The sequence below is a fragment of the Pleuronectes platessa genome, chromosome 9, assembly GCF_947347685.1.
Source record: "Pleuronectes platessa chromosome 9, fPlePla1.1, whole genome shotgun sequence".
NCBI classification, from domain to species: Eukaryota; Metazoa; Chordata; class Actinopteri; order Pleuronectiformes; family Pleuronectidae; genus Pleuronectes; species Pleuronectes platessa.
In genome coordinates, this window is record NC_070634.1 from 2374209 (window position 1) to 2386803 (window position 12595).

Consider the following 12595-nt stretch of genomic DNA (forward strand, 5'->3'; position numbering starts at 1 on the left):
CTCATCATGATTTATAAGATAAATAATGTTTGGTTTCTGGAGCTCAAAGACTTGATTATTATACAACAGCAAACAAATTTAGTTGCATCAGGTATATTGACCTCTCCCTTTGTGCTGGACGAGATATTATTGTTCCTCATGCATTCCTCTTTAGACTTTGTAATCTGCTCTTTCATCCATGTTTCTTACTTCTCCAAAAAGTTTCCGATCTCACCCGTGGGAAAGTATGGTGTCTCTTTTACTGTCCTAAATGCTAAATCTGATGAATAAAATCTAAAAACTTTGAGACAATAAAATATCAGTTGCCACAGGCTCATATATTATAGTACATGGTGAAGGTGGGAGGCAGAAACATATGTGTTGATAAAGAGTAGCGCTGGACCCTCGTGTTAAGTTTGGATTGTGCCGTTGCTGCTGCATTGCAGTTCCACTGCCCCAGAAACAACTCCATTAATACTGAGTCAGGACTCCTCTCTCTCTCTCTCTCTCTCTCTGTGCGCTTCCACAGTTTGTCACAACAAAACACAATTGGACTAGTAAGGGATATTTTATTGTGATGGGAATCCAAGTAAGATTTCAGAGCAGCAATGTTTGCAGGTCTGCTACATGTCACACTCAATCTGTGTCTTCAGTTTTGGTGCAATGAATCTTGAAGTAAATGCTTTACAAGCATTGACATGTAATTAACTTGTATCCTTCATCATCACACTGGCATTTTATATTTGCTCACTATTCCCATCTGCAGAGTACTGACAAATGTTTGGTGTCGTCAATATGTTTTCTGGTAAATTCTGTCAACTTTTAACTTTCATATGATGCCCCCCTCAAAATGTTAAAAGCTTTCGCTGAAATGTCCAGACAGTCAAATGACTTCAACTTCGAATCGTGATTTTTATTTATTTTATTAAAGTGATCTGATTAGTGGCTATTTAAATTATTAGGTATTTTTAGACATGCTAGACATAGAGTAATCCAGATTTGACTTGTTCTTTTGTGTGAGAGAAAAGCAGGTTGAGTTCATACATTTACCATATAAGCCAACTTTTTTCACTGTATTATTTCATTATGTGTTTGTCTCTGTTCCAGTCATGGTATCTGGGCAACTGAGGGACCTCTGGAGGACGGCTGATTGTCGTGGTGGTACTGTCCTGGAGGAAAACAAACAATGTTGTCAAGACATTGCGAAAGGATTGATATATTCAGCTTTGTAGAAAGATATAACATGTGGTCGTACATATATGTAAATATAAAGTGAAAAATATTTACATATGTGTACGTACCCAGAAGAGACAGCCTGGATGAAGGGAGTATGCTGCTCTCACTCAGCCGTTTTGCAGCCCCAGAATGTACTATGCTCTAAGACACTAAAAGGTTCACACAAATGCCACTGCGGTGAGTTGTGATTTTCTAGAGAAAGCAGTGGATTGATGCAGATGTCTGGTTGGTTCATATGAACTGTCGACCAGAACCAGGTCTCAACGCACCAGATCCTGAAAAGCCTATAACCTAACCGTGTCCCCAGGATGAGGCCCGTTTCCTTGGGATGGATGTCAGCCTTTAACCCTTCACCCTGGTTCTCTACACCGATTCCAGTGTATGGCCTCTACCCTGGGACAGACATAGACCTCATCCCCCCCAACACCCAGAATGCCCCCTCCGCTGCAGGTGCTGCTTATAATATATGCAATTAAGCCTCCCTTATTTTTTGAATCAAATAGCAAGAGAGATCCTGCTGTCAATATGTAAAGTTTCTTTGCACTTTTTGATATGTTATGATGCGTCTGAAGAAAATTTTGAGTTGAATCAGCGCAGTTTTTTTCTCTCTTCCCACCAAAAGACAGAGGCTTTGTCTTTTTTATTGACAATCATCAGGCTGAAACCATTAAGTTGCTTTGCGAGGCTTATGCGAGGCTCATGTTTTTAAGACTGATTGTGCTTTTCTATCAGAAAACAATGAGTAATAGTGGAATATAAGAGCTATATCCATGCCTCCTCGAACAAATCACACAATGCTACAGCTGGACACCAATATAGAGTCATCAGTAACACTGGGCCTTTAAAGGACAGAGGCCCAGTGTCTTGAGCAGAGGGCGTCTTTTGACATGAATTTCCTGCTTCTTCCTACCCTTCAAATGCTGATCCTTTTGACATGACAGTACTTATCCAAGCAGCCAAAGGCACAATGATTGGAGGACACATGCACCTGCCAGAAGAAAACTTCTCAGCAGAACTGAGAAAAGACAAAGACAAGACTAAAACCAGGATCATGTGGCTGCACAGCCAGCTGTAACCTGGCTGCAGAACTCGAAGTGTTTGAAACTGTAGCACATGGTGTGTGTTTGTGGGTGGGTGGGTGTGCGTGTGTGTGTGTATGTATGTATGTATGTATGTGTGTGTGTGTGTGTGTGTGTGTGTGTGTGTGTGTGTGTGTGTGTGTGTGTGTGTGTGTGTGTGTGTGTGTGTGTGTGTGTGTGTGTGTGTGTGTGTGTCTGTGTGTGTGTCAGTATTTGAATATAGATCCTGCAGTTCCACACTCATGCCTGCTCTGTTTTCAGGAGTTGTTGTAAAGATTTTGTTTGTGTCTCACAGAACACCCTGACAGGTTGTGTGTTGGTAAAGTACAAGGAGATTTACAATTACGTAAAAAATTCCCATTTTGAGAAAAAGTGTGATGTGGCCTGTTGTCAAGCTAAGTGTAGACATGACGAGTCATGTGTATACTGGTTTGAACTGAGCACAAACTCTGGCGGTCACTTTATCCGGCTCTAGAATGACTGGTGACCAAACCTGTGTCGCTCAGCCCTGACCCGACCTGAACAATGTGTGGTGGCACAGTAGCCATAGGGTTCCGGCTGGTCTGGAGTTCAGGCATGAACAAAAAGACATGTTAGCCACAGTGCTAGGTTTGGTTTCAGGTCAAACCTTGATGGTTAACCAATTGCAACAAGGAACTTAAGAGTGTGTAGGTCTTGATTTTCTGAGCACATAATGCTTTAAAGAGGCAAAGCAATATTATTTTATAGTTTTTCTCATCTTCATTTAGTCGTTAACTCTTTCATGGCTGAAAATTTAGCACTTACTAGAACACAAACATTATTCTCTGTCTGCATTGATGGTGGCATCTCAAAAACACTTCTTCATAGAAGTATTAAAGCGCAAGATGTCAGTTTAAGGTAAGGGAATGACGTAATATCCCAAAATAGATTTTTGGGATATTAAATTGATGTCACTATTGATACTTGCATGTAAAATTGAATGAAGACTCCAAACAAGAACGCAACACCATGGCCTTTGCTATTTCTTACATCATCTCTTTGTAGAACGAAAACACTGAATATAATTGGATTTTTTTATAATTGATGCCATATTTTGATTTCTAAGGCTTTGCAACTATAAAGCAGTTTATTTAACTTTGTTACTTGGGGATGTATTTAGTTTAAGGACTGGTGTTTCTGTGTTGAGGTGTGATTCGATTGAATGCCAAACAATTTTTTTTAACACATTATTTACACTAATAACTGCTGGTGTGTTTCTGCAGGCTGCGTTCCCCAGTTCAAACAGTAGGAGAAGATTCAAAACATAACTGTACCACTTGTGATCAGCAGTGGTTTGCCTGTTGAAAGGCATTGCTGTGACCTCAAAGGTGTCTTCCTGGAAGGATAAAATATTCTCCAACCAAAGCTTAAACATGAAATTTCTGACCACTGAGTTGGACCTGATGTGCATCCAGTGAAGAGGAGGAAGAGAGCAGTGAGTTGTGAGGTCAGCAGAGTCATTAGATTTGCTCTCATCATTCTGGGCAGAAAGCAGATACCTGTGTGATCACAAAAACACTTTTTAAGATGCAGCCAGCTAAACACAGTAAACTTTTCCTGTGAGTAACATCCTATGCTCTGTGCTACCTAAACATCTAGTGTGCATACTGTTGAGACCATCACAGCCTTACACGAGTGCCAGTGTGTGTGATGGCTCAGACTCGGAACTCATCAGGAATTCTCTTTTTTTCTTGAGGAGACACAGTTCTAACTCACACAGAGGTGTCTATATATTTTTCATATTTCTTTATGTGCTAAAATTAGCTTGGCATTCAATCTGAACATATGTCTGCGTCTTTTCCTTTTGCCAGGGTTTGGGGTTAAAGTTGACAATGGTCAGTGCCTACTAGGGGTTAGGAGTTTGTAAGGAAGGTGCTGATAGGAGCTGTGGCAGGGCAAGGTTTAAGGTAGGGTTATAGCTGGCTTAGATGTATACTGCATGGTGCTGCCCTGGTCGCTGTGCTGACCTGAAGAATGCATGGCTCAAACTAATGATACCTCTCCCTCTCAATCCTGCTCTGTCTCCTCGTCCCCTTCCTGGAAGGGTTATCTATTTCTTTGAATTTTAATAATTACCCTGTTGTAAACTTCTATTTTGCACGATATATCATGAAACCCATTATGTGCCTTGCCTTTAGTTAAAGAACAATAATACATTATTGAAAAATTATCATACTTTTCATGGTACAGCTGGTAGCACATAAAATAAAAAAAAAAGCTGCATGTGTGATTGCTTGACATTAATCAATGTAGCAGGTAGACAGTTGTAGGTTTCACAATGGCTGAGAAACAGACTTGAGTGTCAGCTCAGTGAAAGCAGAGGCTTGGATAACACGTATCCTCTCCTACCATTCAAGACAGTAACTTTTTAAGGTGTGGCATTTTGGGAAATACATGTCTGATAAAGTACTCAGAGTGCCAATGTCTCTTTCTGCTGGAGACACAGTGTGGATATATTTAGCAGAGCTTTGTGATAAGTTCAGCTAACCGGCCCAACCCTTACCTGGTTACTCAAGGTCCATTTACCAAAAATATTTATAGCTTTAAACAACCTTCATGTGGGGAGATCTAGAGCCCTATTCTACTTCCAGGATGCCACTGCATCAGGAGTTCTGGTCCACACTCCAGATCCAAACACCTGTTATCATTTGAATATGTATTCAACTAAACCATCTCAACGACAGCTGAGCAAACGAGGAAAACTGTCAAAACTGTCTCCGAAGTAAAGAATGAACCGGCCACTTTGGGGTAAAGCTCAATAAGAATTTAAATCCCAAAATGTTACACTGTTCCTTTTAGGGTTCACTTTTTCAGTCACAACTTTTGCCATAACTAGGTGCTGATTTCACTTATAGAGCTGATCTGGTTCTGTGGCTCTGCTCCTATAAATTTGTGCTGTCTTTTTGATAGGTCTTTGTGGACTGAGCTAAATTGACACTGACTTCACCCACATTAGTGTTAAGAATTAACTTTATGTGTGTTGTCCCAAAGTGTTGGCTGTAGTAAGGCCTCCTTGGATCTGAAAATGGCACTTTACAGAAGCAACAAACATTGGTTTTGAAAGTAAAGTGTGGTTGTATGACCTGCTTAAATGTTCACAATACAAGCAAAAGCCAATTTCCCGAGACTTTGCTCAGTTCTGTCTACGTTTTGTTTTAACAATAAGTCTCAAATACATAAAAACACATTTCATAGTATTTATTGCAGGGGAAAGTATATTGTGAATATTTTGTCCGGAATTTAACCAATGTGGCCAAGCCACTAAATCTAGTCTAATGGAAACATGTGAAACATGTTAAGGTTCAGACTTCAAGGCTCTGCAGCTCTATGATTGACCATTAGAACACCGTCCATTTGCCTGTATGATGACTCCTACCATGTGACTAATCACATGACAAGATACTACAAGAGGAAATGAATGATTTTGAGTTTTATATGGATGCATGCACTTAACACTATTCTTACTCTACATGGCTTTTATGTTATTTTTAAGTATTTCTTCAGTTGTTATCTTCATGTTGCTTGTAGCTTTATAGTTTAAACACAGCAGTGTGTATAAAACATATGTACAACATAGACACATAAAAAAGATGTATAGAATGTTTGTTTGTCATCTTTTTGCTTTTTGTTTCAGCTGTCTTAAGATAATGGCCAAGCCAGTAAATATGGGACCCATGAAATGGGTGGGGCTGATAGTAACGTTGATGGAGGATGAATGATGCTAGGTGAAAATTGGAAGTGAGGGTGAAGTAGAATGAAGTAGAGTGCACTGAAAGAGTGTGTAACTCTGCCAAGGCTGCACAGTCCTCTAACTTTGTAGCTTTCATAACAGACAGTGTTTAGAGACACATCTGTGACTGGATCAGAGCCCAGTCTATACTCATCTCATAAGGATTGGCAACATTTGTGGATGTAAATCCTGACCTGCAATGTTGGAGCTTCATTTGGAAATGAACTAATTTTGCACACCAATTTATGACCAATTGAGTGTTTTATATTCGGAAACTCTGCAGAATCTGTCGTTCATGTGTAGAGTTGAACCCTAATTGTTGGAAACAGTACAGCATATCAAAGAGCTAATAAATTACCCAAAACAAATATGATATATATATATTTATATATTATATTTGTATTTATATCTTTAATATTTGTTGAGAATGGAATGAAATGTGGAATTGCTAAGAAGGTGTTTAAAAAATATTTTAAATATGGCTGGTTCAGAGCTAAAGATGAGAGGCTTTCACCATTCCAAGATATAGACACAATCCAAAATTTGAAAAAAATTGGACCTGAACAACCCAAACAGAAGAGAACAGTATCCTATGGTCTAGGGTCAGGTCATGGATATTCTGTCAGCAATAATGACTCAAAGTGAAAGGTTCTTTAAAAATGCCCACATGATGGAAATATTTCTCCAGATTTGTATCGGAAATTAACTCAATTTTGTATCTTTTCAGTAAATGTTGTTGACCTCTGCTGAGTAGTGCAGGGTTAAAAACAGAAGCTGCTAAGCAGAGCTTAATGAAGAACTACAGAAGCTGGGTCTGGTTCACTGAGCTGCGATGCTGCTGTGGTCAGGCGCTGGTTGCCTATTGACAAATGCATTACAAGAAATGAAAGGGAGAATTTCTGGGCTCACATACAGAAAAAGATGTTGTTTTTGTAAAAAAAAAAAAGTTAGGTCTCTTGTTTGGTCGCTCCAGGTAAGATTTAAGGGGGTTGACACAATAACACCAAAACTGGTTCAATATTTGACTCTACAATTCAATACAAAATCAAATCTATTTCTGAAAAAGTCCATACCTTTTGAGTAAATCACCCCATTAAGCTGCATCATCAACCACTGAATCTTTCCCCAGGAGCTAGGAACCTGTGTGTTGATTAATTTGTATTAAGTATTTACCCTTCCTATGTCCCTGTTCGGTGTAAATTGCAGCACTGAACATTTCTGATAGTTGATGCAGTGTGGCACAAATCCTGCATGTTTGTCAATTTATATAGATTCATTATTGTTGTATAGTCTTCTGCAATACCGCCACCTACTGGACTATTTTTTGTAGCCATCTATTCTTCATACGTCAGCAGGATAATTCGCCCAATCATTTGAGCCATTAAGGTGTAAACAATGGCAACAAGCAGTTCAAAGGAACCTTTTATTTCCTTGGTGATGTGGTGGATTACAGAGTTGATTAGTGGCTTTGTGCTTGTGTCTCCTCCAGATGATGACCAAGATTACTATGCATATTGTACTATGGGATTCTTATTACAGTTTGCTATTTTCTACCAGAGGCTAAACCAGTAGCCAAAAATAAAAAAACTGATTTAGAAACTGTCACCTGAAAAGAGAATGTATGCAGTTATTGACAATTGGAAGCAGTGAGTTCAGTCATATTTCTGATGGATGGCTCCTGATTATCTGTGTTGAAGCAGCCCCCTTAATTATCTGTTTCTGTCCATGTTTTCTCGATAGATGACTAGTAATGTGATTGTTTATAGAAATCCAAACAGCCTCCTGATATAACAAAAGCCAGCCAAGTGGAAGACTTATCCACTGGCATCATTGTATATGGGGAGTCCAGACTCAGCTGAAAGTGTTTTAAGAAAGGGCTGTGTGTTACTCTGCACCAAATGGATTCAAAAAAGACTTTTAACCATTATAAGTACAATAACACCACTAAGCACGCACTTGTGTGTCCAGGCCTTTGTAGTAAGGGGTAAAGAGCACGTGGCTCTCAGTAACCATAGCACTTTCTCTGCTCTGTTCAAGTAAGAAAGCAGGTCAACATAATACAAACAGAAAAACAACCAAAATGATCGAAACAAGCAGTGCCTGTCATTTTAGTGCTGGTTTCATTTGACTAATTTTGTATGCTGGGCTTTGCAGCACTTTTTCTATTCAAATGGTTGTGTGACACACTTCAGCTTAGTGGTTGGTGCTTAGTATTAAGAACATCCCCAGTCCAGGCCAGCATATGGTCGATGGGCTGGGCTGGACCTGAGGTGACAAGAAACTGAGGAGTTGACGAAAATCATGGATCTTCATTGTTGTAGATTGAAAATTCCAAATGCAGCAAAAAAACACTGATCTTGCTTTATAAAAAAGTTTAAAAAAATTGTGAATAGTTACCAAAGACAGAATAATGAACAAATTAATGCTAATTGATGAATATTTAACAAGGGTTTTGTGAACAGCCTTGAGGTGTCAGCAGTAGTGATCCTAGGTCTTAATAATGTGTTTTGTATCTGCCTAACTCAGTGCACTGACATCCGAACAGGTCACAGTTGGCACAGGTTTGAGTAATAAAAAGAATGATGGCTGGATTCCATTTGTCTGCTTCAGACTGGCTCCCTCTCATAACTTGGTGCCATTAGGAGCCATTAGTTATTGGTTTGGCAGAGAGCACACTTTTTTTTCTTGTATTCATTCAAGGAATGTTGCTGTGTCCTCATTGTGACACAAGTCTGCTTTGTTCTTCAATCCTTGTGGCAGAAGCTTGAGGGATATTGTAGTCATGTGGTCTCTGTACCGTCATTATTTCACTGAATCTATTTCCATTTCACTTAGGCGTCTTTACCTTTTACCAATACACCAACTTATCCACTTACCTTAAATATTTTAAACTATTTTGAATTTCAACTTATATAACCACATATGTTTTTTTTTTCTTCTCCTGGATGCAAAACTCCCTTAATGTCAATGTAACTAGCACACTTGTAGTTTTTTCTCATCATAACAAAGTCATGATATTTACTGTGACAAGACCTGTTGCTCATGAAGGCTAATTCAGGTGCTAGATTGGAAATGGCATATTATTCATTGAAATAGTACTATAACCACAGTAATGGTAGTAATGTATTATGATTCAATGTTACTGACATTTTACTTGGAATATATCATTACTCCATCAACATTATTATCATTCAACATTACTTGTAGGTTTTTCATGAACAACTTTCATTGAACAAGTAGGCGGGGACTGGATCTTAAGTCATCTTCCAAATTCCAGGCTCCACAGTAAATATACTGAGTCTCAATCTTTTTACAGTTCCCACTATTTTATTGTAGTAATTTTTACATCTCCACAGTGTCCACATGTGACGTATTGCGTAAATATTTCCAGTGAACAGTTGAAGCTTTAGAGCAGAAAGATGACTGAGATTATCTGAGCTTGTATTTCAAATGGTGCATTGAAGAAAACCGTATCAGTCAGTTGTGTTTTATTCCTGCACAATGACCTTAATTTATACAATTTCCATCCATCGTATCATTAACAAATAGACAATAATATGCATTCACAATTTCAAACTTCACAATTTTTTATTTATTTGGGAGCCATTAGTGGTCAATCTATTAATTATGACTTTCCAAATGCCATACAAGTTGGGAACAACTATTAGATGTTCTGTGTTACTACCACATTTATTTTTGCCTAAATCCTGACTCAGTGGGCCCTGAGCATTTATCAGGAGTCTCCGGCATGAACAAAGAAACCACTGGATCCTCTTAATGGCTGTGAGGGGGAAGTAATGCTTGAAGATGCAAAGTGTGTATGATTGAAGTTTTGTCTTGGTGGCAGGTTGAAAAATCTAAATTCATTGTAAGTCAGTCAAGATGAAAGTATGTTGTCACAGATCTTTTCATTTTGTTGACTACATGCTGACTACGACGTTGTAATTATTATTATGCAGATTTTGGTCTCACAGTAAGTTCCCTTGAGATGTTTCTTGCTCTGTAGTACAAACCAAGTGCTGTTCTGACAACTGGTAGCAGGGGATTATCAAAGTTAATGGGAATGTCAGGCTCAAGTTAGAAATGTTAGCAGCTGCGTTGGATCAGGTCTAGCTGAAGACGGTGTGAGGTCTGCTGGATAACTTCAGAATTTCGTTTTGGGGAGATTTTAGGGAGATGTTTTCATAGAGGGCGGTTTTCTATGAACTATTAATATGACTACACTCTTTGCTATTGCAGCTGTTGCCTGAAAATCTTCTATCTCCAGTTTATGTTTCTTTTTGCTGTTTCTTACATGAATTGCAGATACATTTTTAATTGCTATTGAAACCCTTTCTGTAATTCAGACTCACAGCAGCTGAAAAACGTTTCTTAGTTATTGTCAAATCTGATTTTGTACAGATACAAGTTTTCCTGTGTCAACGATGCCGTATGGATTCTGGTCTGTATCTGTGGGTATGTTGCTTCTGCACACTGTTTACTCTGCGTGCTGAGGACAGTTTGTAATGAGCGAAAGAGGAACATTTTGATGCAGTCTCATATTATACTTTTTTCTTTTCAGATATTATAGTCAAGGTCTGCTTTGCTTGCTTCCAGATATATATCCCTTACATCAGAGAGAGCATAGGCATGAACAGCTTTCATCAGTTATTGCATGACTGCAATCCACAACGACCACAGTCCTTTTCACATGATAGTGTACATCAGGCCATTATATAATCAGTTTAGAATCTTCACACATAATGACGTCATTCAATACCTGAACACAGCACTACATGTTGGAGCTGAAGCAGAATGGTGTCCCCTCTCATGACTCTATCATGTTTCGTATAGAGACACCTCATAGTGCATTATCATATTTGGATGAATGGACGAATGGATGGATGGATGGATGGATGGATGGATGGAGTCATGCAACAATGCACATGTGTCCAACACAAGAATATAATGGTAATCAATGAGATGGAGGACCCATTGTGACTGATCTTCCAAACTGTGAGAGTGGTGGCATTATACGTGGCCTGAGGTACTCACTGTGGAAAGGGCTGCTGATCTGACTGATGTAGTTTGTAGCAGCTTTAACAAGAGCTTTAGGTACTTCTTTTCCTTCGGATGTTTTTCAGCTGAAGCAGATATCAATAGTCCACATTTATTTGCATGATGTAAACTGTTCCTAAAATAAATCATTCAGACAGGTACAAGATATGATGTCAACACTGTGGCACATTTATAACTGAAGTCACAGTTTGACAGTTGTCTGCTCAAGGTTGGACTTTAATTGAGTGACAGCTGCCTGACCAGTGTTCCTGATCTAATGTTGTTCATCTGCTGTGGGGGATATTAACATCTTTGATAATATGTCATTATAACCATATTTAGCCCATGCTTTCAGCAGACGCTGATGAAGTCATTACTGGAAATGAGTATGTTTCCCTATGCAAAAATATACCATTAATAAAACAAACTATATCAGAACCAAACCTGTTTATTTTTGTAACTCTTGAAACTTGGCATCTGCTGATGACACTGTGGACTCAAAGGTCTCAATGCCGTATTAAGCATTGAGACAATGCTGTGACATGAAATATGATCATGTAGGACCAAATAGTAAATGATTTGTGAGTCTGAATACTGGTTGGTACATAATACTATGAAACAGAACTTTACAACTCTGACCAGTTAGCAGTGGGACAATCATTTTATCTAAAAGTGAGAAATATGGGGAAGTGTTATAAAGAAATACTCCAGTTATGTTGTATTAGTATGTATTTGATTGGCCTCCACAGCGTCTAATCGAATGATCCTGTATTAAGTTTTCTGTGTTTGAAACTCTCTATCAAGCCAGCTTTGCCTATGTACTGTAGTCTGCATACAGACACAAGGTCATGCCAATTGCTGTGTAGCCCCTCTTTTCTAAGGTGGAATCAGGATTAAAATACATGATAAAATAAATTAAGATAAGGGTTGAAGGTCCAGTGTGTAGGGTTGAGGAGGATCTATAATATTTCAAATAATTTTTTATTAATATATAATCACCTAAACCTAAGCATCATTGCACATATTCGGTTGGTTGCAACATGCAACTTCACCACTAGATGTCACTTAAGCTTGATGCCTCAGCAGCTTTATCACAACATGTGAATTAGGTTAGTCCTCCTCTGTCTATTTTGTGTCATGGACTTATTGAGATCAAATTCACCCATTCACACACATACAAAAGCATTTATGCTCACACACTCCTGGTACATCCTAGGGGCAAATTGGGGCTCGGTGTCTTGTCCAAGGACACATTCAGAATGAATGAATGAAGACCCTGTTTCCAAGTGGCGTCACAGAGAAAAAGAATAAGGACACAAGCAACATCCCAAGGTCATGGCAGAGAACTGTGACTGCAACCCCTGCATTCCACCAGAGAGCCAGCCCTGTGCAGCTGGGTGGCTTGTACAGCTGTGTAGTGAGCAGCATTTCAGTTTATGTTTCCCCCATTTTCTTCACTCTTTGTTGGTCAACCATTCATTATTTTTTTAATTATTATTTATAATATTTGATG

The 12595-nt window shown here is 38.8% G+C and overlaps 1 protein-coding gene across 6 annotated transcripts in view; it reads left to right on the plus strand.

Moving 5' to 3' along the window:
- The window catches only part of nfic (nuclear factor I/C), a 44344-nt gene extending 32819 nt beyond the window's left edge, over nt 1-11525 (plus strand). For all 6 annotated transcript variants that reach the window (XM_053429940.1, XM_053429943.1, XM_053429942.1 and 3 more), the window contains one exon: nt 1087-11525. In XM_053429940.1, coding sequence (XP_053285915.1) covers nt 1087-1211 — 125 coding nt within the window. In that variant the 3' untranslated portion in view covers nt 1212-11525. The remainder of the gene's footprint in view (nt 1-1086) is intronic.
- Nucleotides 11526-12595: the final 1070 nt, after the last annotated feature.